At 41.4% G+C, this 23,158-nt stretch overlaps 3 protein-coding genes across 4 annotated transcripts; 1 reads left to right on the forward strand and 2 right to left on the reverse strand.

Annotated features, from left to right (window-relative positions):
* Positions 1–961: 961 nt before the first annotated feature.
* On the reverse strand, positions 962–11,381 carry rab40b (RAB40B, member RAS oncogene family). Its single transcript, XM_055043273.1, has 6 exons — positions 11,029–11,381; positions 5,500–5,560; positions 4,408–4,468; positions 3,267–3,344; positions 2,947–3,169; positions 962–1,953 (listed from the first exon to the last, which is right to left on the reverse strand). Exons 1-6 carry the CDS (start codon positions 11,168–11,170, stop codon positions 1,661–1,663), a joined length of 858 nt encoding a protein of 285 aa, XP_054899248.1. The 5' UTR covers positions 11,171–11,381; the 3' UTR covers positions 962–1,660.
* Positions 11,382–11,628: 247 nt separating this feature from the next.
* On the reverse strand, positions 11,629–15,602 carry LOC129368343 (cytochrome c oxidase assembly protein COX11, mitochondrial). Of its 2 annotated transcripts, XM_055043275.1 has the most exons (6): positions 15,532–15,602; positions 14,571–14,699; positions 13,775–14,080; positions 13,551–13,706; positions 13,338–13,463; positions 11,629–12,849 (listed from the first exon to the last, which is right to left on the reverse strand). In XM_055043275.1, the coding sequence occupies exons 3-6, from the start codon at positions 14,060–14,062 to the stop codon at positions 12,661–12,663; spliced, it is 759 nt and encodes a 252-aa protein (XP_054899250.1). In that variant the 5' UTR covers positions 14,063–14,080; positions 14,571–14,699; positions 15,532–15,602; the 3' UTR covers positions 11,629–12,660. The 2 variants fall into 2 exon arrangements, with proteins under 2 accessions (XP_054899250.1, XP_054899249.1); XM_055043274.1 differs by lacking the exon at positions 15,532–15,602 and having other exon boundaries at positions 13,775–14,086; positions 14,571–14,632.
* On the forward strand, positions 15,380–22,188 carry LOC129368339 (chromobox protein homolog 2-like). The gene is made up of 5 exons (XM_055043271.1): positions 15,380–15,464; positions 15,549–15,592; positions 17,301–17,366; positions 18,294–18,363; positions 18,446–22,188. Exons 1-5 carry the CDS (start codon positions 15,399–15,401, stop codon positions 19,673–19,675), a joined length of 1,476 nt encoding a protein of 491 aa, XP_054899246.1. The 5' UTR covers positions 15,380–15,398; the 3' UTR covers positions 19,676–22,188.
* Positions 22,189–23,158: the final 970 nt, after the last annotated feature.

Raw genomic sequence — 23,158 nt, forward strand, 5'->3', positions numbered from 1 at the left:
CAAAAACTCACCGTTTTGATAACTTTAGATGGGACATGCCTTATGAACAGACTGACCGAGTTTGAAGCCGGTCAATGGAAATCCCTAGGAGGAGTTCGATCAAATACGGAGGCTGTAAACGGCAAAAATGGGCTCAAAATTGGACCTTCAATCCAAAATGGCCGACTTCCTGTGATACTTGCACTATGACATTAATTGTAAATTTTGAGCATCTTGGGGAGCTCTACAAGTGTACCAAATTTCATGTCTCTACGATGAAGAAAGTGAATAGCAAAGGGTCCTTTGAAAATTTCTAGGTGGCGCTATTGAGCCATTTCTTATGGGATTTTTGCGATGACCTTAAAATACAAAATTTTGAAACTCCCTTTACGGGTCTGCCAAGTTTGGTGAGTTTTTGAATATGATAAAGCCCCCAAAAAGCCAATTCATTTGGGTGGAAGAATAATAATAATAATAATAATAATAAGAAACAGTACAGAAACAATAGGCCTTCGCAGCGCTTAGCTGCTCGGGCCTAATGAGAAATAATTTACATTTAAATAACTTGAAATAATTTAAAAATCGGTCGTATTTTTAAACCAACATTCCTGTTAATGCACAATTAGAAAATTGTTTAAAAAACTGAATCAATTCTGAATTTAAAAAATGGGAGATTAGTTTCACACTCAATGCATGGTTAGCCCAAAAACTCACTTTAACTGTTTACATCAGTGCTTTACACGCTGCAGTGTCACTGTGTTGAGGTTTAACTGCGAATGTGACGTTTGAACAAGTGAAAAGGTTTCTGTGCACAAACATAAATGAAGCGTTGAAGCATTTAGAGTTAAACTTCTGGATGATCATCAAGTAGAATAAAGTTCTGCGTCCACAGTACGTTGCAGAAGCCAGAATTATTAAATTGTTTAGCTCTTACCTGACTCGTCAAAGTAAGCAAAGCACTAACGTGAGAAGAAAAAAAATATATGTATATATTATTTTTAATGGTTAGTTGTAATTTTGGTGATTACAGGGGAGATGTACACATCTCATTTTAACAGTAGGCATCATTACAGAGGAAATGGCTAAAAAGGCGAAAATGACAGAATAAGTGGGACGCAACTTATACAGAATAAAATGTACGTTTTTATGATTTCTTTTTTGACAAACGTAGGTTTTTATATGATCAAGCTTAGCTTTTCTTCTTACAGTTAAAAGAGTTTATGGGATATCGTGAGAAAGCTGTAAATGACTAAGAATCACAAACAGATTCTAAAAAAAATGCAAAGTCATGAAAAAAAGAAAATATGTAAGGGAAAGTCCTTTTTGATTTTGTATTGGAATCAAAATAAATAAATTGTTTTTACAATTAGATCATTTTGAACTTTGATGGCATTTTGAGAATATTTCACGTTAAAAAAATTTAGATTTTTATATTTTATATTTAAATGTTACTAAATAGTCACTAATGCCACGCTATATTACATTACAGACTCGAACAGATTCCCTGACATTGTCTTTAAACTCATCACGATGAATGAGCAGAAGAAGAAGCTGTTCAGTAATTTGCCACCAACTTCTCTGGTCAGAGGTTCAACTTGACGCGTCCTCCCGTTTCTTCTCTTCACACATTGCTTCATACTCAGCCACGTCCCGTCCACAGCCGTTGGTGCGTCCGCTGCCGTTAGGATATTTTGCAGCTGTTTCTGCAGCCCTGCGTTGTCGGGCTGAGCGGCGGCGGTCGGATCAGTTTTGGCTTTTTAAGAAGCGTTCCTCCACTCCTCTTGGCGGCGCTGTGGTGAGCGGCGGCGGTGACGGAGTAGGAGCGTCCGTGCATCATGCGAGCGTTGAGACCGTTGGCCATGGAGAAGGACTTGAGGTGGGACTTGAGGGTGTGGGGCAGGGGCAGCTTGTCCACAAGGTGGACAGGCGTGCAGGAGACAATGGAGCGGCAGCAGAGGTCCTGAAGACTCAGCACTGACCCAGAGACAACAACAAAACGTTAAGTTTTAAAACTCATTTTAAATCAGTCCTCATTTTTGCAACAACGTAGGTTGTCCGTTATTCCAGTGGTTATTCCAGCATTGACACTGGTTCTCAAGGAATGTAGTTTGAGATCCCTGCTTTATATCAAATAGTAGTCAACTTGTAATTTTATTGCATGTTTATTTTGATCAAATTTAAGAGCAGATCATCAAAAAAATTCAGGCAATCAATTAGAAAAAAGTGAATTTACGACTGTCACACTTAGATTAAGCCAGAAAACAAGATTAATTAAAACCAATTATCTATAAAATAGTCTGAATAGTCACATTTGTAATAATTAGAAAAAACATTTCAAAATAAATAAAATTACTAGGTTTTTTTTTTTTGAGAATAAACATTTCTTAAAGGTAAAAAACATTTAAAAATCCAAATGTAAGGACTAACGTCATTTCTTAAACAATGAAGCAATCATATCAAAAACAGATGTAACGTAAAAACATGTAATTAATGCTTGAATAATTATTTGAATATAATATTTACTCAAGAAAATCTATCGGGGAAAAAAGCCATCCAATATGAAATGTATGATTTTTTTAGGCGATGTAAAATTGTGTCATAGTTAAAAACAATAAAACTAAAATAGAATAGAGTGTAAGATCTGAAATATGAAACATAATTGTGGAAAGAAAGTAGTAGTAAAAACATTTTTGTAAAAGTAAGAAGATATTTTATGATTCGTAACTATGTTCATGAAGACGAAAGCGAACTTTTCAAGAATATTTTAAATACATCTAAATTACGGTGAAAACATTTTATTCTAATGTCCTTAAAAGCCTGTTATTTTCCTAAGAGACCATCTGTTGTTGTCCAGCACAGAGCAGCTCAAACCTAAACCATAAACTGAATCTCCCCTGAGCCCTGTGTGTGTGTGTGTGTGTGTGTGTGCGTGCGTGCGTGTCTGTGTGTGTGTGGTGACCTTCTGACCTTTGTTGGGCCTCCACAGGCGCTCCATGCCGTGCCTCATGAGGACGATGCGGGCGAGCTCCGTGAACGACTCGGTGATGTTGAAGTTGCAGAGCGGGCTCACCTCAAAGAACGTGACGCCCAGCTTCTCGGCGTACACCTGCGCCTGCTCCATCGTCACCTGACGCTTGTAGGCGAGGTGGAGGCGGTTCCCGACCAGGATCTTGGGCACTCCCGGTGCATGCTGGGTAAAAAAATAAAATAAAAAGAGAGAGCACTGGAGCATGTACAGGGTTTTCAACCAGAATCATGAATTCGCACTGAACCGCGCGCCGTCTGACCTCGTCGATCTCTTTGATCCACCTGTCGATCCCATCGAAGGACCAGCGGTTGGTGATGTCGTACACCAGGATTACTCCCTGCAGAGCGCAAAATGATTTTTTAAGTTCCCACAAAACGTGGCAGAAATGGATAATGAATCCATATGATTCATTTTTAATGAACAGACTTCAAATAACGCTGTGTCAAAATGTTAAATGGCATCATTTCAGATTTGTTTCAATTTGCAGTTGCTGGAGAACAAGCAAATCTGACTCTGAATATTAAAACACTGCTTTGTGTTGCTTTGACTGCATAAATGAAGTGAGACAACCCAGAATCCTCTGCAGGCATCAGAGATAGATAATGTTGCGTGCAAGCAACTAACAGTCATTTACAGCACGCAGCAGCAAGCAAGGCATGATGGGAGCTGCAGTTCAAGGTTTTCTCCGTTTTCTCCACAAACTCCTGGTTCAAGAGCATCCGTTAGCCTCTCCATGGAAACGCTGCCACTGTTGCTATGGCGATATCTGCTCTGTGCCCACTAATAGTCTGATGAGAGATGACGACAGACTGCTTGTGTAAACAGTGTTTGAGGATGAAAAGGTGGCGTATTTTCCTCCCAACTTTCCACCGGGAGACGAATCTCCGAACTGCGGATTTACACTGCAGGGATGGTGAAGAGGCACCGACATCTTTCTTAATGTACAACTATACATAAACTTGGGGTAGATTAGAGTTTCTTCAGGAACATCACTAGATTTGGTTTGTGAGCTCCCAGAAATTTTTAATTCGATCAGATGTGGACTTCCTGAAAATGAGCCCGCCAGAAGCTGCTGTGGATTTGGGTTCGACTCCTTCGAATGTGTTCAAGAATAAATTCCATGATGCGGGACAGAGAAATAATGAAACAGGGTTTCCCCCAGTGTACTATAAGCCTGGCGGGCCACCAGGCTAGGCATTACTTATTTATTTTTAAAATGTTTGCATTGTTAAAGCTTTATAGTTGGTGTTCAGGTATTAATCTGACAATCTTTCAATGACGCATAAGTGATATCTTCAAATTTCCTGTCAACGTCAAACATTTTTTTAACTCAAAGAGACTGTCCTAGCGCTTGGCAGGTTTTCTGGGGGAAACTTTGGTGAAACCTCCACAATCCATACCTGTGCTCCTCTGGAGTAGGATCTGAATATGGTGCAGAACCGACCCTGTCCCGATGTGTCCCTGAAACAAAAACATATATAAGGAGAGAAAAATAACATTCCCCCCCAAACACACAAACATAGAATACACTTTATGGATAAACCTTACAACCTTATCCATGTTTCAATTCCTTCAGCCTGACAGCAGTTGGTTCAGAGCAGTCACCAATCATCTCTATGATGCATTTGGGACATTTGGTTTTCTGACTGGATTCTCTCGGTTCCGACCCAGCTGTTACGTTTCCCCAAGTTCAGACATGCTAGTTTTTACTTGGTACTAAGCGCTCCACAAAGCAGAAACCAGCAGTTGATCCTCAAAGAAACGCTTACATAAACCCAGAGTTTATGGTGTCTTCTGTCAGACCACGTCCAGTCGGGTTGCTGGTTTCTAGGTGGTCCAACACGACCGTGTCATGCATGAATCGACCCGCCCTTCGAAGTGGATACAGCCTCTTACGACAAGTAGCTACACCTGACTTGTCGGATGGCTCTGCAATCGTCTTAATTTTGGAGATCCTCTGAACATGTTTGCTCCTCGGCGGCACATGCTTTCAGGGACAGTGCCACAGGACCAAATCTGGACTCGGTGGAAGCACTAAGGCAAAAGGGAGTTGCTGGCTGAATGTGTTGCTTACTGAAGACCTCGCTATGTTGGATGGCTCTGAGATTTCAGACTTCTGATGTACAAAACCTTATCCTAATGCTGGATTTGTCACTTCTAATCTTCTTACGTCAGAACCAAAACCAGCGAGAAAAACATGTTCGTAATATGACTGCAGAGCAAACTTTAGCTTGTCTCTCGCGCTGGGCCTTGATATAAATACAATTTAAATCAAAGCTGAAGCTTGAGGCTGCGTCACCTGGAAAAAAACCAAAACCAAAACAAAACCAAATCTCTATCAAGTCAAAGCTGCCTCACATGCTTGCTGTTTATTTTTGGACCGAACCAGGACCTCCTCTGCTCTGCTGTTACACAACCTCTCTGCTTGTGGATCGCACGCTGTGAGGACGGCTGCTGAACAACAGCCAGCCGTTCTCCTCGTGTTTTCATACCAGAGCTGCAGCTTGACTCGCCTCCCGTCCAGGAGGATGGTCGTCGTCTTGCAGTCGATTCCTGAAACGCAGCAGGGCAACAGAAAAAAATAAAAAACAAACAATAGTCTCCTCAGTCTTCTTTTCTTTACAAAATTTCTATCTCCTCCGCGTTCACATTTCCAGATTTTGCTTCCCGCACACATTTGAGCTACTGATTTTGTTCTTTCTTTGTTCATATTATTCTTTAGTTGAGCCACTGCATGTTCAAATAATTATTCCCCCAGGGATTGGGATGCTGTGCAGCTGGAAGGATTTTTGCTCAGACCTGACATTGTTAGATTTAAAAAAATAAATAAATAAATTAATTAATCTTGCCCTGTGACAGACGGGCGACCTGTCCAGGGTGAACCCCGCCTCTCACCCGGAACGTTAGCCGGAGAGACACCAGCAGCCCTCCTGACCCCACTAGGGACAAGGGTGTTAGAAAATGGATGGATGGATGAATTTAAAACTAAACATGATGTTTGATGGAAACAAAAAAATATAAATATATTTTTGGGACCTGCATGGCGCCATCCTCCATATGTTGCAAACAGAGCATCAGTAATATACCTATTACTGTTCTGTAGTTTGCATGAGTGAAATTTTTTTATTTTTTATTTTTTGGGAGGTGGGTGGGGACTTTGTGAAAAATAATAGAATAAAAATAATGAGCACACTTCAGTTCTTTTTTGATTTATATGACCAATTTGTTTCCTTGTCAGACTTTAATGTATTCTCTCATTATTTGGAGTGCTGTAATAACAGCATGTGAGTGTGATGCTATTAAGTCTGCCTGCTTCTGTAATCTCCCCAACCCATCCATGAATTTCCACTGGAATTTCACTGATAAGCATCTGAACTCGGAGCAGTCCGACTCCCGACAGTGATGCTCGGTTATTAACAGCGGAGCCAAACCACGGAAAATGTATTCCCCCCTTATTCCCGATTAGATGTAATTATCCAGCTTCTGTCCTGGGACTCCTCCTGCACGAACAAAAGCAGTGAGCATCTTGTCTCCTGTATCATAGTAATTATCAGAGCCTTTACAAAGGCCGCACACTCTGATTATGTAACGCTTCGTCGAGTTTGGAGGGATGGTGGACAGTTTGTTACACCGAGAGTGATGTAATGCAATTATGTGAAATATGCTACAACAGAGGGGGCAGGTTGAAGCGCATCAGAATGAGACAGGTAGCTAAACAAAACAAAAAGAAAAAAGAACATTAATTTGCCTGTTATACCAGATAGAACCTGTATTTAAAAAGATTATATTAGACAATCAGAATGGTCAAAGGTGGCAAAAATAAAAGAAAATCAGTCCTTTTATTCAAAATCATGTTGTTTTTTTTTTGTTGTTTTTTTTCAGGTAAAAATGTATCTGATAAAATCAACAAACTGTTTCATTGTTTACTTGAATACATGAGTCAGTTTAAAGCACTGACTGTGTGTGAGGGACGGAGCCAAACCGCAGGCAGGAGTCAGAATCGAATAGTCCAACTTTCAAAACAAACAGGACAGAAAGAGAGAGAGAAGGGACAGACGTGGACAAGAACCAAGAAATATGCAGACAAAAAAAAAAAAAACAAAGGAGAAAGCTGAAGCCTGAAGACAAGATAATTACAGGGAGAAGGTATCAGGTGAATCTAATTAGGAGCCGAGAGATGTGACTAACGTCCAGTAAAACGCTGGGAAAAGAGAAGCTAATTAAAATACAGTAGTCGTGAGCAAACGCTAATAACTAAAATTATTATGTTTTTTTTTTAAGAATAAGAACGACGACTAAGAATTAGGAGCACCAAAGAGAGCAATTATAAAAAATAAAAAAAACCAAGCATGTTATTTCCAAACTCCAGTCTAACAGTCTGTGGCCATATACGATGTTTTCCCTCCACGTTGATGCAATGCATCATGTGTGAGAATTTAGAAAAGTCTGTGCCAATACGAAGCTAATCCTGCTCTGATTGGTCGGTCCAACAGCCTGTTTGGTGGTTACAGACATTTACAAAAAAATGGGTCCCAAAAAAAAAAAAGAAAATGGCACAATGGTTAAAAATACACACACAAGTAGTATCTGTTGATGAATCAAGTGCAGCAATGAGATGAGTCTCGGAGAAGCACTTCAGATGAGAACTGTCACGGAGCGCCGTGTTTCATCCAAACACAGCAATGTGTTTTCATCAAGGTCAAATCACACCCGCCCGCACGCCGTGGGTGTGTGAGTGAGTGAGAGCTTCTCCCCCGGCAGTATCTGCTGCGTCTTCACTTTATTGCGACTCACAGTCACACACGGAGCCGTTTGGTCCCGAAGAGCAGAATGTTTCGGACTTCCAATACAATCCACAAGCGCAGACTCCATCGGTGTTTGCGAGCATTTTTCCACGCTCACGTCGGCAGTAATAAAGTCTTCCCCGTGTGTGTGTGTGTGTGTGTGTGTGTGTGTTTTTGTTTTTTTTTTGGCAGCCTGTAATAGCAGCTTTGCTCTGGGCTTGGCAGAGGCCCGGAGGGCCCCCCTCTGGGACCTCAAGAGAGTCAGTCGTCCTCTGGCAGAGAGACAGTGGACCACAGCTATGTCTCTGTCTGCTGCCATGACCCAGAAACGCAGCAAATCCAAGGATAAACCCTTCAGTTTTCCACCAACTGCGCTGCAAATAAAATCAACTCAAACACAAAAACAAAACACAACATGCAAGTCAAAGTTGTAGAAGCGTAGTGAGAGACATCAAGACATCTGTCAATTTGTTGCAGTCCTGCGGCAACTCAGAGTACTTTCCGTTTTAAATGGATAGTCCAGATTTCCATTGGTTGGGGTGAGAATGTACAGTCAGAAATTCCCATGCAGTGACCTCAGTTTGGAGAACCGGGAAGGAATTGTCACCGAGGAGCCAAGCTAACGGCAGGGATCATTTCCGAGACAGTTCCAGCCATCTTAAAGCACCACAGACCCTTTAAGCTCATCTCCAAAGAGGTGCGCTGTCCCTTTAATTAACAGAACTAACAGATTTGCAAGATAAAACGCTGATGACTTATTCCAGATCTGGAGCGTACAGGCAGTTTGTAAAAGACACAAAGACAATGACTGACATTATTTGTCCGTCTAATGCACAGCTAAAATTAATCTTAAGCTCCTATAACACTTTGTCTTTATATTCAGATGTTCCCACGAATAACACAAACCCCATTCTCTCTTTTAGAAAAATCTCATTTAAATTTCCAATAAACTCTTGCAGAAACAGATTTTGTCCTTCGGTTTGTTCTTCAGAGGATAATTCAAATGCCTCAGCCATGCTTTCCTCTCCATCATCCTGTCACCTTTGACCCAACTCCCTGCAGAGAGCTGCTGCTGCTGCTCAGAAAAGCTTTCTCTGTTGCTGCAATATGAAGGCTGCACCAGACCGATTTATTTGCTTTTTGCTTTTGTTCCCCGTCAAAACGACACAGAGAAAGCCACATCAACACTGCCTTCTGCATTTGGTTCTGTCAACATAACAGACATTTAGCACCTTGCATGCCGCAAGACTTTAAATATGAAATATGGACCTAAAGTCTTCGTATAAACTCGAACTCACAATCAAACTGCCTGAAACATAAATGGCATCTTCACTTTTTCAGTTACAATAGAGCTGAATAAGGATCTTTAAATACTAGCTTGTAATCTTAAAATTGTTTGTAATGTTTCTAAAATTTTGAGTTTATGATTTAGGGTCAATTAAGGCTAAAGTAAGTAGGGATATTACTATGTGAATTGTGAAGCATTTATTAGAAAGCATTTATGGAAACTGCACAATTGAAAATAATTTCCTCAATTTCACAAAAAAAAACCCTCCTTTTTTTGGCTCTTCCGAAAAAAAGAAGCGTGCCAAAGGAGAGATGGGAACACATCTACCAAGTACGTTCACATGTAGCAAACCTTCCCAATCCAAACCTCCAGCACAGGAGAGGCCAGAAAGAGGAAACTCTTGGCCGCAACGGGAAAGGAAAAACGCTCCCCCCAAAAAATTCATGATTTTACATAGCCTTGCTTGATTTGCTCCAAAGTTTCTTCTGTTTTTTAAAATTTTCTGGACAACTGGATGGAAAAATGGCTGCTGTTCTTACCTTTCTTCCTGTAAAGCTACTGACAAATAAAGGCCACACAAACTAAACTTTGCAACTTTAGTTTGTTTCAACAAATGGAGTAACGAAACAGTTTGTGAATAAAATCCTGACTGGACGACTGAAACACAATACGTGACCTTTTCATTCATCAGAATAGAAGTCAGTCGCTACTTGCTATGGTGATTCCCGCATTAGATGGGGAGAAGAGAGAAGCAATACTCTGTCACTCAGGCAGACAAACTTGTCAAATTGCTCCGCTAAGTTAAAATGATCGTACCAAGCTAATATGCGTTTCTGTAGTTTGCGACTTCAGAACGGAAGGAACAAACGGTTCTGTGATTTATTAGGACTGAAACTGATCAGAAAAAGAGTTCTCTGATTTGTTTTTTTTGTTTTTTTGTATCCTGAACAAGTTTTCCATTTGCACACAGCATATGCCCAGAAAGGCCCTGCAAGGAGCTGATGGTTGATTTACGACTCACAGGCTTCGTTAAAATAAAGTGTTATTTCCCTGTTTTTAAGAAGTAAAACATAACCCTCCAGCCCCATGTTCAAAATGGTACAAAATTTCAGAATCAGATTTCTTGGTGACCACAAATTTAACTGTCTGCACTTTAAGTGGATTATTCGACATAGACACACACACAGAAAGGGACGAAGTAGATCCAATACACAGATTCTGATTGGTGTAAAACTTTTTATGCAAAAAGGGGATTTGTAGATTTCTCAATGTAATGCTGAATCCGTATTTTGCATTTCTTAATTCAATGGAGTTGGGGGATTTATAAGTTTTTTTTGTTTTTTTCATTAAAATGCATAGTGGGTTCTTTTTGTCCTCAGTTCAAATTATTTGCAAGGGATCTTGGACATCTGATTTCTATTTAACTGGCATTTCTGACGGCTACAATCACATTCAACCTGTGCCATTATTAGTGTGTTTGGTGGTGCATAAAGTGGCAGAAGAAGGCCAGTGTAATAACTAATTAATTAAACCCTCTATGGGGGGGTTCATAAACCATGTTCATTCATATGGGATTTTGAGGTCGAGGTTGCAACCTCAAACTCTCCAATTCAGACCTGCAGCTTCAGGCAGTTGTTTACCTGGACACTTTTAGTACTTAGTATATATAGCCCATATATTTAAAAAAATCCTTGAAACTAGACTGGAACTGTGTGATGAGGAAAACAGAAACTAAGTAAAAACTCTGACAGGGCTTCAGAAAGCCTGCAGGATTGTTTTGTTTCTTGTGTGTTTTTTTTTTAGTCACAGGAAGGAAAATATTAGAGAAAACCTGCCAACATAACACTGCGTCGTTCCACGGTAAGCCTTCAAACAGTAAACTCCACTTTGCACACACACACTAACTAAAATCGGATGTGTTTCGCCTCCCCCAGCCCCCCCTCACTCACCCAGGTTGTAGCCGTACGGGGACTCGGACGCTCCGTCCAGCAGGCTCTCCAGGATCTCCCCCTTCCCCACGTCGCTGTCTCCCACCAGGAGGAACTTCAGCAGGAAGTCGTAGGCTCGGATCGGGCTGGTTCTGTGGCTCATCCTCGCGGCTCGCGTCCCATCACGAGCTGTGCTCTTCTCTGCCTCCTCTTCCCCCCCCCGCAGCCCACCAGGAGGAAGAGGAGTAAATAAAAACGCGCGTCGTTGACAAGCGTTTACCTGCGCACCACCACGCCCCCCTCCGTCTGCAGCTGGAACAGCTCGGCGCGCGGTTCCGCTCGGGTCCGGCTCTTCGAGGACTCGGTCCTCGCCTCCCAGCTCGAGAGACAGAGACAGAAAGAGAGAGAGAGTAGGGATGGGTTTCTGCCTGCTTTCATCTGATTGGGCCGACAATTGAGTTGCTAGGGCAACCCCGAATCCCGATTGGAGGAGAGAGACATCAATTAGAGCAGCAGCTGTCTGACCGAGAGACTGGCTGCTTTTGAGACCAAATTAAAATAGTTTCGATCAATTTTTATTCTTCCGTTCTCGTTTGAGGTTTCAAAATTAAAGCATGTTCATTCAAAAATTATTTCTGATTTTATTTTGCTTTTGCTAAAATACAGCAATTTCAGAGGAAAAACAGCCCAGATAAACGCATGAAAACACTTCAGCAATGAAGGATTTATATGTTTTTAATGACAGAACGCGTCTTTATTGTCCTACCATTTGTTTATACTTTTTTTTTCTGAAGATCTTCTCGTTTTAGTTTTTTTAAATTATTTTTTTATGTGAATTTCACATTATTCACCAATCAGCCATGGCAACATGATCATCTGCCTAAAATTGTGCTGGTTCACCCTTTTGAGCCATGTTCTCATGAACAATCCCAGAACTGATAGTTAAACATAAAGAAATATATTTATATGCATTTTTTTTTTTTTACTCATTCTTATGCATACATGGGAAATCCACTTGTGGGTAAAACCAAATAAAAAGCAATAGAAAAACCAAACACAGACAGACGTGGTGCATATGTGCAGATCACGACGTTTATATTTTTCCCCAGAAGGAGTGCGTTGCTGGATGAGTCTGAGGCGGTTGGATGGAAAAACCAGCAGCACTCGGGTGGAACCACAGGAATCACAGGTGTATGTTTCGGGAGGAAGCGCAGATCAGGATTTATTGACCCGCTTCCTGACAGGTGACTGAAAATAAATATTCACGTGAAGCTCCATCTCGACGGCTTTGAGCATCCAGTCCTTCAGCAGCACCAGAAATGTTGCGGAAGTCTGAATTTTTAGCAAGTTTCAAGTTCTGCTGCTTCTTGCTTTTAAGGCATCAAATGGACCGGATGAGAGTCACCGTAACCCATAACTCTTCTTCTTCTTAATATGTGTGCACAGAAAATTAAGTACAATTAAGTACAAAAAACAAAACCTTCACACAAATCTTGGACTGCCTGAATGCAAGGCGCGGTTTTGCCTCAATATGATCACATTCGGATTATCATGGAGGGTCGTCAGAAGGTGGAAGATTATTTGTTCATAGAACGAACATGACGAGACTCTTTCCAGCCTTCAGTTCCTCCGGCGGACGTCTCCGCATTCGGCTCATCTGTAACTGTACCCGGGCAGAGGCAGGGGCTGTCCCTCCTTCGCCTCGAAGAAGGTGTATGACAGCGTGATGGTGTCGACCTGAGCCATCCGCGGGTCGTCGTCGAACTCCGGGTCGATGTAGAAGAAGACCGGCATGTCGACCTCCTCGTGAGGATTGAGACGCTGCTCCTCGAAGCAGAAACACTGCAAGCAACAGACAGAAGGTCCCTGTTCATATGGAGTCATGTGGTTTTGTTTTTGTTTTTAATGGATGGAACCAGATCACAAGTGGAGTTCCTCAAGGCTTTACTCTCCGGTCATTTCAATTCAGCATCTACAATGCTTTAAAATGTACAGATTACAACTACAAACTTGATTGAGTTCTTTTTTTTGTTTACCAAAAGAAGATTTTGGCAAAACAAAATATTGAGTTAGGCCATTATTTTTGTAAGGTGACAATATGATCAATAGAAATTTTACTTCACAAACCAACAAAAAATACTTTCAACATTTTAAAAGTGTGGTATTGTACACATCCTCCCTATACCTGCTGAAGAGAAGTAGTAGCTCAGATGATAAGAGTTTGCAGGGGGAAGCAAAGGGTCTCCTCTCTGCTCTAATCCTCAATCTTTGTTTTATTAAAAAAAAAAAAGTTTCTGCATTCTGCAGAGAGAAAGCAATCTGAAACTCGCCTGGATTTTGTTGAAGTACTGCCCTGCATCAAAGGGCACCACGTTGTAGGTGGAAATGCCGATGATGGGTTTGTCTGTCGGGTTCTTGGCTCTGTAGAAGGCCAGCGCCGTTTCGCCCGGAACCACCTGCGAGGAGAGAAGAGAAAAGTTTAACATGGAGAAGATCGTGTCTTCTCTGACAGAAAGTTCAACGGCACAAGCGGAAAGTCTTACGTAGATCTCCGTCTGCTGCGGTCTGAAGTTCCACTGGATGCTGGCGTGCGTGTCGGCGTTGAAGGTCACCTTGATGATGCGTTCCTTCACCGGTTTCATCGTCTCCACCTGATCCGTGTTGTGTCCGGCAACAGCCGTGCCGCCTAGCCCCGTCGACTGGGAGGAAAGCGGAGAGGTCACACAGGCCCACGGCAACTGTGTGTGTTTCTGTACATGCGTCTCACCTGACAGTAGAGGCGGTACAGAGGTACAGAAGCATAGGACAGCCCGATCATTCCCACCCCGGCAGCAGCAATGTATGTCAGCACCGTCTTGTTCCTGGTCCTCCACTCCTCCTCCTGACCCCTCGATTTTCTACTGTGGTTCCTCGTCGGGAGGCGAGATGTGGGCCGCCGCCGAACCAAGTGTTCACCCTGGGAGAGCAGGGTCCTCTGAGAGATGCCGTGAAGCGCCCGGACGCATCCCGTCAACCGGGGCGAGAGGGACGGACGCAGCAGTAGAGGCAGAAGCATCTCACCTGAGGGGCTCGGCTGCATCTCAAACAGAGCACAATGTACACTGCATTCGGGACCAAAGCCGTGGTCTTTAGAATGAATATTTAGAATGAACAAAAGAATAAAGTCTGAGGAACTGACTCTGACCTTGGAAAAAGTCCAAAAATCTTTTTACAAGTCAAAATGTTGTAATGGGTACAGTTGTGTCTCTCCAGTTGATTTATCTATAATCGCTATTTCTGTCTGTTGTCAACTAATTTGTCTCCCTTTTGCTTTGAAACAGAAGAAAAATTTTCTGCTGAGCTCACAATGATAAAGTCAGAGTTCAAATCAGCTGTTTAATGCCTTTACCTGTCTGAACATACATCTAATCTGACTTGAAGTCAGTGTTTATTCTCCTCACTAAATAATAAAACCTGCAACCAGAACTCAAGGCAAAATACAAAACAAAACATAAGCACTCAGTTTAAACAAATCGTCAGTTCAGTTTAAATAACTAGTTCAGTTGTTTTAGAAGTATATTTACCTGTGAAGAGCAGCTCAGCGATAAACAGGCGGTTATCAAACATTCAGCAGTGCAACACGAAATTGGCTCCTACCGCAAGAAGAGACGTTCCGCAGACGCAGTTCCGCCCGTCTGGCTCATTACTGCCCTCTGTAGGAACGTTATTGTAGTCACAATTTTGTTGAATGGGGAAAGTAAATGATTAAAATATTATAGAAATGAAAAAATACAAATTTAATCCCAGTAGAATAATTAATACAAAAAACAAAAAGAAAGAAACATGTAGGCGTTTAAAAGTAGTATAAAAAGAACAATATTATAATATGACTTACAGAAACAAAGAAAGAAAGGAGGAAATAATCTGCTTAGTACACAAATGACAAATCGACATTTGTCCTCCTAATCCTAAATATTAGGACGACTAATATTAAATCACATAAGTATAAAATGATAAATAATAAAAAAATGAATTCAAGTCAGAAAATAAATTATCCAATTGCATATATAAATCACCAAGACATATTTGACATATTTGCTTTATAAACTTTAAATGGTTGTAGATTAACGTTCATCGATATATTCTAATAAAAACTATCTTTACATTTATTAAAACCTGAATTGCAAACAGACAAGTATAATTAATTTTAAGTAAATACACGAATAAACAAACAAAAAACTAGTTTAATGTTTAATAAATAAATAATAACCTCAAAAATACCCCAGGTGTCAATGTGATTATTATGTGTGTTCAGAAAGTGAGCCGTAAGGAAAGATGGTCAGAGGTTACTGTCGGACATAACAAGGAGCTACGGGGGCCGGTAGAGTCCAGACCGTGCGACAGCAGCAGTGATGGAGGGGGTGACGGTGGGCCAGGTATTCGATGCTGAGTGTATCCTCAGCAAACGGCAGAGAAAGGTAAGAACCGGACTCCACCGTGAGTCCATGGTTCTCTGTGTGTTCTGGTTCCGGTTCTTGTGCTTACCGTGGGTGTCTCTGCAGGGAAAGTTCGAGTATCTGGTGAAGTGGAGAGGCTGGTCTTCCAAGTGAGTAGCTGCGGCTAGCTGCTATCTGCTAACACAAAGACGGTGTTTATATTGCCAGTTGGATTGGTACCGCCCGAACTAGTACTGGCTGTTGACTGCTTTCACAAATATGCCGTTTAAACCGCGGTTCCGGACGTGTTTCACAGCCAAACCAGAACCACTTGCTAACTGCTAACACAGAGAGGTTGTCTAAGCTGCGGGCCAGGAACCCGGTGGTACCTTCCGAACCCATATCAGCTGGATTCTTAGTATTAACTCCAGCCTCAGTCGGACATGTGAACCAGACCAGAACTATGTGGATATATTTCGATCAGAGACCTCTTTAACGAGCACGAAAAAATAAAACAAACAAATAAAACACTTGAAATTAATGTAGATAAAATAATAAAATTGTCAAAACATTAATTGTTTTGGACTTGTAAGAAGAAACTGGTTGGATGTTAGCTTTGAACCAGTAATCAGCCTGCTTTTGCTTTGTGCTGTTGCCTCTTTATTTCTGTTTTTCTAAAATCTTTTAACATTTTGAATTGCAATCTCAGCCGTGTTTATTATTATTATTATTATTATTATTATTATTATTATTATTATTATTATCATATAGAAATGCCCAAATCTAACTTCTCATTAAGATCGGTGGTCTGGAAGCACTATTAATGAGTAAATCCCTTTTATGAAATGTCCGAAAGCTTACACGCTTACATACTTATAACTCTTTAGGCCTTCAGTTGGCTGTAAGCATGCAAAAAAAAAAAAAAAAAAAAAGAACTGAACAGTTTATTTTCTTCAATAATCTACTCTAGACATTGGAATAGCTAATCTGGACATTGTTCTTCATAGCATGTCCAGACATGCCAAAATTAGGTGCTTTGCTTTGATCATTGTAATTTATTAATAATGAGTGCAGATATCTACCACCTTTATTATACAAGGAAGCAAGTTTTTGCAAATATCTTACGAGATACAATTTGTCTAGAGTTGTAAAACCTACATGATGTTTTTTGTTTGTTTGTTTGTTTCATGTACAAACCAGAAAACCTGCTCATCCCAGTGGTTGGGTGCCATGGCAGTCGTTCATTTTGTGGCCCGTCGTGTCTCGGAGTTAAAAAATGTTTTAAAGTCGATAAGAAATTTGAAGATATTATTTGATAATTATGTGCTATTGAAAGATTGGAATATTGATACCTGATCACCAACTATAAAGTTTTAAAAATGCAAACATTTTAAAAAGAAATAAATAAGCAAGAGTGGGGGGCACAAGTAAAGCCTGGTGGCCCGCCAGGCTTATAATACACTGGAGGAAACCCTGAAACTTAATACCATTTACATTTTGATTTGGTATAAACTGTAAAATTGATCAAAATGCCATTTGAGCCAGTTAAAGTTCAGTTTACTGCGAGAGGCTCGAACTGCATGCTCTTTATGCTGGACACACAGTTTGCTGCCGGTTGTTTTTGTTTATAGGAAAACTTTATAAGCATTTGGGAATTTTGTAAACACTAATTGCATGTTTTTATGCCAAATTATTTTTAATCAAGCTGTGTCCTTTGATTTATTTTATTGGCTTTTCCAATGCTGAAGGGGAGGAGGAAGCACTGGATGGAAAATCACCACAGATTTCCTTCCTAGAATGAACTATCTGTGTACAAACTATCTGGAGAGACTGAAGCTGATTACTGATGTTTTTTTTATTTATTTATTTTTTCTTAAGGCACAACAGTTGGGAGCCTGAAGAGAACATTCTGGACCCGAGGTTGCTGGCAGCTTTTCATAAGAGGTGAGAGACGTTTGTTTTATAGCATCCATCGGCTATAAAACAAACAATGTTGTTTTTTTGGTTGTTTTTTTTTTCTTTTCTGAAAAACATTTCAAATAAAAAACAATCTTTCCAATCCCAACAAAATAATTAATCAGAGCTTGCTTTGTTCACAGAGTTTAAGGCCTATTACATTTGGTAGCGCTCCGGCCTGCCAATTCCAGTTTTAACCGATGAGCATTTTTGTTTTTGAACATGGACAGCAGAATCCTGTCTCTCTCCCTCCACCACCTGGATATAATAAAAACGTGACGTCATCTAAATTATGTTCATAGTAAAATAAAATGGTAGGGATTCTCAACGTTAACATGTTTCTGAGCTTTTCAACATAACGGCCCAATAAGTCAGGCTTGGACGACATGCTGTTTGTTTGTGCTTGTGATAATGATACAATTGAGGATTGGGGTGTTTTTAAATAAAGCAGGAAATAATGTCAGCATTGTAGTTGTTTTTGTCATGGTAAATATCGGTAATATAAAAACAATTTCACTGAACATCTACAGTTAACGGGATGTGGATGGGACTACAAAGAAGCTGAATAGAATTGCAGCCTGTCCCTTTTACTCCTTTTTTTTTAATGTAGTTTTTTTGCATGCCTGAAAACATCACATTACAGAGCTACTGTTTTTTGTTCAATTTTAAATAAATAATAGCTGTGGCCAACTTCATATTAAAAAAAAAAAGTTTGTATTGACTGCTGCATTCTAATAGATCATTTATTTATTGAAGAGGATTGCTGTCTGATCGTAGTTACCGTATATAAGGGTCAGATTCTGCTCACCAGTAGATATGTTGTGCACCTCTACCAACAACAAAAGGTTTTAATCTCTTTTTGATACACTGGATTTAGAAGACCTGATCCAATCTTTGTTCCTGCCTGTTTTCCAGGGAACAAGAACGGGAACTTCTGTTTCAGAAGAAAGGAAAACGGCCCAGAGGACGACCCAGAAAAATCCTGGTAACTGAACCACATTGGTTTGTCATGTTTACTCCGCTGTCTCGTCTTTATCTCCGCTCATTCGTCCTCATCTCGTCCTCAGCCTCCACCTGCTGACACCAAGGACAGCCATTCCTCCTCCTCTTCCTTCGGCCTCTCATCCGAGCCCTCCTCTTCCTCCGAGGAGGATGACGACGATCATGTGAAGAAGGCCAAGCAGAGTCCTCGTGTACACCCCGTGCCCCAGAAGCGGCCTCAGATCCTGTTGGCCAAGCCCGATCCGCCACGTAAGAAGAAGCGTGGGAGGAAGCCACTGCACCCGGACCTGAAGGCGCTGCGGCAGGGAAAGAGTCTTCCTTCTCCTCCACGCCACCACCAGCCAATCAGGTCGCCCAGAGATGAGCCGCGGCCCGGTGTGAAGAAGCCCCTGCAGCCAGCCAGCTTCACCTACCCCGGGCTGAGCCGGAGCTCCAGAGAGGAGGGCGCCTCCTCCTTCTCTCAGAGCTCTTCTTCCAAACCCGGATCTCTTAACTGCGTCTGGGCCGGCCGCTCCCTGTCCGCCTCGTCCTCCCACAACAAAGGCAGTCCGTCACAGAAGCCATCTGAACTGCGACGCACCGTCTCCGAAACAGGAAGCGTCAGAGCGGACACCTTTAAAGGATCTGCTCAGAAACCAGCGCCTCTCGGGCTGCACAGCAGCTTCGGAGGACATCCGATAGCGGCACAACGCCCCCCGCTGACCCACAGGAGGCACGACAGCGTGGACGGTCAGTCTGGCTTGGTTCAACACAAACAACAGAACTCTAGTTTCTCCAAACAGTCTCCTTCACTGATGCCCAGAGAGCGGACCAGCCAGGCGCTGAATCTACGAGCGCTCAACTTGCAGAGTGTTGGTAAGCTTCCGGGAAGCGGCAGTTTGCAAGGAGGTTCACGCAGCAGCGGCGTCGGCAAAGGAACCACAGCCGGTGGGCAACGCTCCGGGCCCAGTGCCGCAGAACCTGGACGGAGCAGAATGCAACCCACAGGAGGCAGCAGGCAGGAGGAGCACAAACACGGGTCTAGTTCTCAGAATCGCAACCTGAACGAGCTCAGCACCGGCGATTCGGACGACACCAGCAGCAGTGAGTCGGAACACAACCCGTCATCGTTTCCCGGCGACACGAGGCCGAGCGTCAGCAGCAACGCCGCCGAGTCGGACACGGAAACGGACTGGAGGCCGGCAAGGAGCATCATGGAGCATGTCTTTGTAACTGACGTCACGGCCAACTTCATCACGGTGACTGTGAAGGAGTCGCCAACCAGCGTGGGATTCTTCAACTCCCGGAATCACTAAAAAGAAAGAAAAAGATCCGGAAATCTCGTTTCAGCCCCTGCTAAGGAAGGAACTCTGAATAAGTTCCTTTTTCAAGTCAGACCGCAGTTGGACCCTGATCAGGTTTAACGGAGCAGCTTATGAAGGTTTGTTTGAGGTTGTTGGGTTATCCTTTACAACCGTGCTTGCGATGGTTGAGGGGTTCTCAGTCCATCAATCGGGAAACTAGGAAAACCTGGTCAGGTTCTAGACTTTGGAGGTGTCTGTGCTGCTCTGATATGCTGATATTTTGTTACTGATAGCAGTTCCAGGTGGTGGAGAGGATTGGATAAGTCTGCGGTGTGTTTCCACCCTTAGTTAGGTTTTATCCGTGAAATGCCTCGAAAATGGGTGAGTAAAAGAAGTAATATAATTCTTAATATGCCACCTGGAACTCTATATTGCAATTCTCAGTTCATGTCAGCAAGTGGTGTAGTTTTACAAACCTAAAGCTGGGAAATATTAACCGATTAACTCCAGCCTGTTTTGTTCTTGTATATAAGCTGAAGCTGTAGCATCAGTGAAACTAAATCATGTCCTCACATCAGCTCAGTAGACACTCATCTTCACTGTTGTTTCCCTTTTGTTTTTTTTGGCTTGAGCTGTTATCTTCATGACTGTTTTTATCAGCTTCTAGTCTGTTTCTTTCCAAGAAGCCAAAATCTGTGACCCTGGTCTTCATTGTGGGTTCTTCAGGCTTTCTGCAAGCCTTACAAGGACTGGTACCAGAAGGTTCCTTACATTTCATTAGATGGCCAGTAATCTGTTGTGTGGCTACAAAGGAGACCAGATGCCTATAAAGCTCGACACTGTTTGGTTGTTAGTAGTTCCAGGTCAGTTCGCTCGTTCCCCAGTTCATACCCATATACTTAGTCATTGTCATGTCAGTTCATTGTAGTTAATTATTTATTCTCAATAACAAAGATAAATTATCAGAAAAAAATCTATAATTTAAAGGTGGTATTATCTGAGACTTTCAAGTTCTACTCTATTCTCATTTATTTTGGTTCTTATTTTTATTCATGCCAACTGCTAAATACAAATAATGTTGATCTGCTGTTAGAAACTTACTGGGAATGTACAATCACGTTTTCTTTCTGTAAGCTAGGAGAAGATTATACAAAACAACCTCTTTGGCTGGCAAAGCAGGTACAAAACATCAACCTGGCTGGTACAAGTTGATGCAATTTCAACACAAAACAACCCCCACCCGACTGCTCCCTTTTGCCCTGAGCTAGTTGTGTACGAAATGACCGGAGTCGTGAAGGTACTAAATGGCGAAGAGGTGAAACGACCAGGAATCCATCTTCGTAACTTCTAGTCACCACTTCGTCTCTTCTGACTTCTGCTCGCTGTAAGGCCAGCTCACTTCGGGCGTGTCCCTGTTTGATTTGTTCGACTTTGAGGTGAAATATTGAACCAGGAAATTCTTGTACCGCACAGAAAATCATCACCGGTTTAATTAGGGACGGTCAGGGATTCTGATACATTTTTGCAGATATTATTTTGGAGTTAATTTCAACGTTTAAGAAGTCAGGCGATCTCGAAAAAAATACTTACCTCTGACCTGGATCATTAGTGAAGGCTTCTTATAAAAATTTAATCTCTCATTCCTAAATTGAATTTTATACGTACTTGAATTAAATATAAATTTTATATGTATTTTTGTTTTAAGGACTTTTTTTTTTCTCTGATGAATCACCCCAAAGAAACGAATATTGGTCCTTTAAGCTTTCTGTAATGACACTGTTGAGATGTATCTTCTTCCATGCCGCTTTTCGGATTTTAGGACAAACTGTTTGAAAATGATTATTCTCATTTCAAACTCAGTCTTTTCTCCTTGATTTGAAATGAGCGAGAAGGATCTGACTCCGATTCACCGTCAGCCATCATTGAAGGTTAACAGTCTGTGTTGAAGTAGGATTTTGTATAAATGCTGTCTTGACACCATCAGACGGACATCAATAACTCTTCTGCAGGTCCTCAGGACTCAGCTGGACTTCCACTGCCACCTCCCAGCTTTCCCACCAGCGATCTGTTCAAACCTTCATGCTCTTCTCCAGATTTTGACTCTTGACTCTCGCGTTTATCCTGTACCTCATTTTTTCTATGTCTGAGCTTCTCCCGGAGAACTCCCATCTGAGTTCTCCGCGTTCCGTCTTTGGACCAAAGGTGTGTTGAATGTGAACTCTTTTGTTCTGACTCGTACCGTGGACAGTATCTCCCGCACTAAGCACAGTACTGATGTAAGCTGACGGAAACGTCCCAGTATCCCTTAAACCAGTTTTATACCATTTGTAATACACACATTGTTGCAGTGTGTTTTGAATTTGAATTATGTGTTATTTATATTTGTAAATACGTTTTGTTTTTTTTCATGATGTGATATCTGATCTGGATCTGGTGCTCATGTCGGCTGATTAGCTTCAGATTCCTTGTAGCCTGTGTGCCTCTGCCGTCTGAAGGATTCGGGGAAATAAAGCTTAACAACTGGGCGCCCTTTGTGTAGTTCCTGTCTCCTACCAGCAGGCGTCTCTGTATCATCCTCAGGAAACATCAGCCAACAAACCAAGTGGACAGTGTTGGAAATGGCAACTAAAAAGGGATTTTTCTATATATAAATAATTAATTAAAATGCTTCGGAAAAATATAAAATCATTGCAGTTTTATTTTTTAAAAAGTTAATGAAAAATAACGAGTTTGTTAAATTTTACAAAACGGCATTTTTTATTTTTTTTTTAATTTGAAGACGCTTAAGTAATATTTGTGTCTATTTCTGCACACACCTGGGCCATAACGCAACCTTGAAAATCGGAAACAAAACCACACTGGACAGACTGACAGACTTTAAACTGTTTTGAAGCAGCCACAAATTCAAAAAAACCCCAAAATGCACCCATTTGCTGATTTATGACCTCTTAGACTTAGCTGCTCTGCAGCTCACGTGAGTTTTAATGGCTATTTCTCTCTTTGTTCATCAAAACATCACTTTCTTCAATAACTCTTAAAACCACCCAAAATGTGGAAAAAAATTATGCCTAGCCGGTCAATATAAAATAAATTGTACCAATGCTCGCTCACATATTCTTCCAGAACATATTTAACTTGTTTTCTTTGACACTCTTTTTTTTTTGTTTTATTAGTTATTAAGTCTTCAGCTCATGATTGAACCATAACTAAAGGAAAGTGTGGAAAGAGAGAGGTCGATGTGGAAAACTTCATTGCTGTGTTGTTGTGACTCTGTGTCCATGAACTTAAGATCCTCAAGATTGGCCCTTTTCTTTAATCTTCAGTGAAACTCTTAGCTAGATCTTTAAAAGCTGGATCATTGTAAATTTTTATAAGTACAATTTCACCTTTTCATTATTACCTCCATGTTGAATCCAGAATACAATTTAAAATTACAATTAATGGCCTTAATGATCAGACGGCATCATATGTAAAAGATCTCACTGTTCCTTGTGT

The sequence above is a fragment of the Poeciliopsis prolifica genome, unplaced genomic scaffold (assembly GCF_027474105.1).
Source record: "Poeciliopsis prolifica strain line A6 unplaced genomic scaffold, Auburn_PproV2 SCAFFOLD018, whole genome shotgun sequence".
NCBI classification, from domain to species: domain Eukaryota; kingdom Metazoa; phylum Chordata; class Actinopteri; order Cyprinodontiformes; family Poeciliidae; genus Poeciliopsis; species Poeciliopsis prolifica.

Excerpts from the sequence above, each read along its gene's own strand:
- rab40b (XM_055043273.1), bottom strand. The coding sequence starts at position 11,170 with ATGAGCCACAGAACCAGCCCGATCCGAGCCTACGACTTCCTGCTGAAG. Across the intron at positions 4,469-5,499 it reads CGAGTCAAGCTGCAGCTCTG|GGACACATCGGGACAGGGTC; the intron begins GTATGAAAACAC and ends TTTTTGTTTCAG. Across the intron at positions 3,345-4,407 it reads CCTACTCCAGAGGAGCACAG|GGAGTAATCCTGGTGTACGA; the intron begins GTATGGATTGTG and ends TGCGCTCTGCAG.
- LOC129368343 (XM_055043274.1), bottom strand. The coding sequence starts at position 14,086 with ATGCAGCCGAGCCCCTCAGGTGAGATGCTTCTGCCTCTACTGCTGCGT. Across the intron at positions 13,707-13,774 it reads TGTACCGCCTCTACTGTCAG|TCGACGGGGCTAGGCGGCAC; the intron begins GTGAGACGCATG and ends CTTTCCTCCCAG. Across the intron at positions 13,464-13,550 it reads CGCAGCAGACGGAGATCTAC|GTGGTTCCGGGCGAAACGGC; the intron begins GTAAGACTTTCC and ends CTCTCCTCGCAG.
- LOC129368339 (XM_055043271.1), top strand. The coding sequence starts at position 15,399 with ATGGAGGGGGTGACGGTGGGCCAGGTATTCGATGCTGAGTGTATCCTC. Across the intron at positions 15,465-15,548 it reads TCAGCAAACGGCAGAGAAAG|GGAAAGTTCGAGTATCTGGT; the intron begins GTAAGAACCGGA and ends GTGTCTCTGCAG. Across the intron at positions 15,593-17,300 it reads TGGAGAGGCTGGTCTTCCAA|GCACAACAGTTGGGAGCCTG; the intron begins GTGAGTAGCTGC and ends TTTTTTCTTAAG.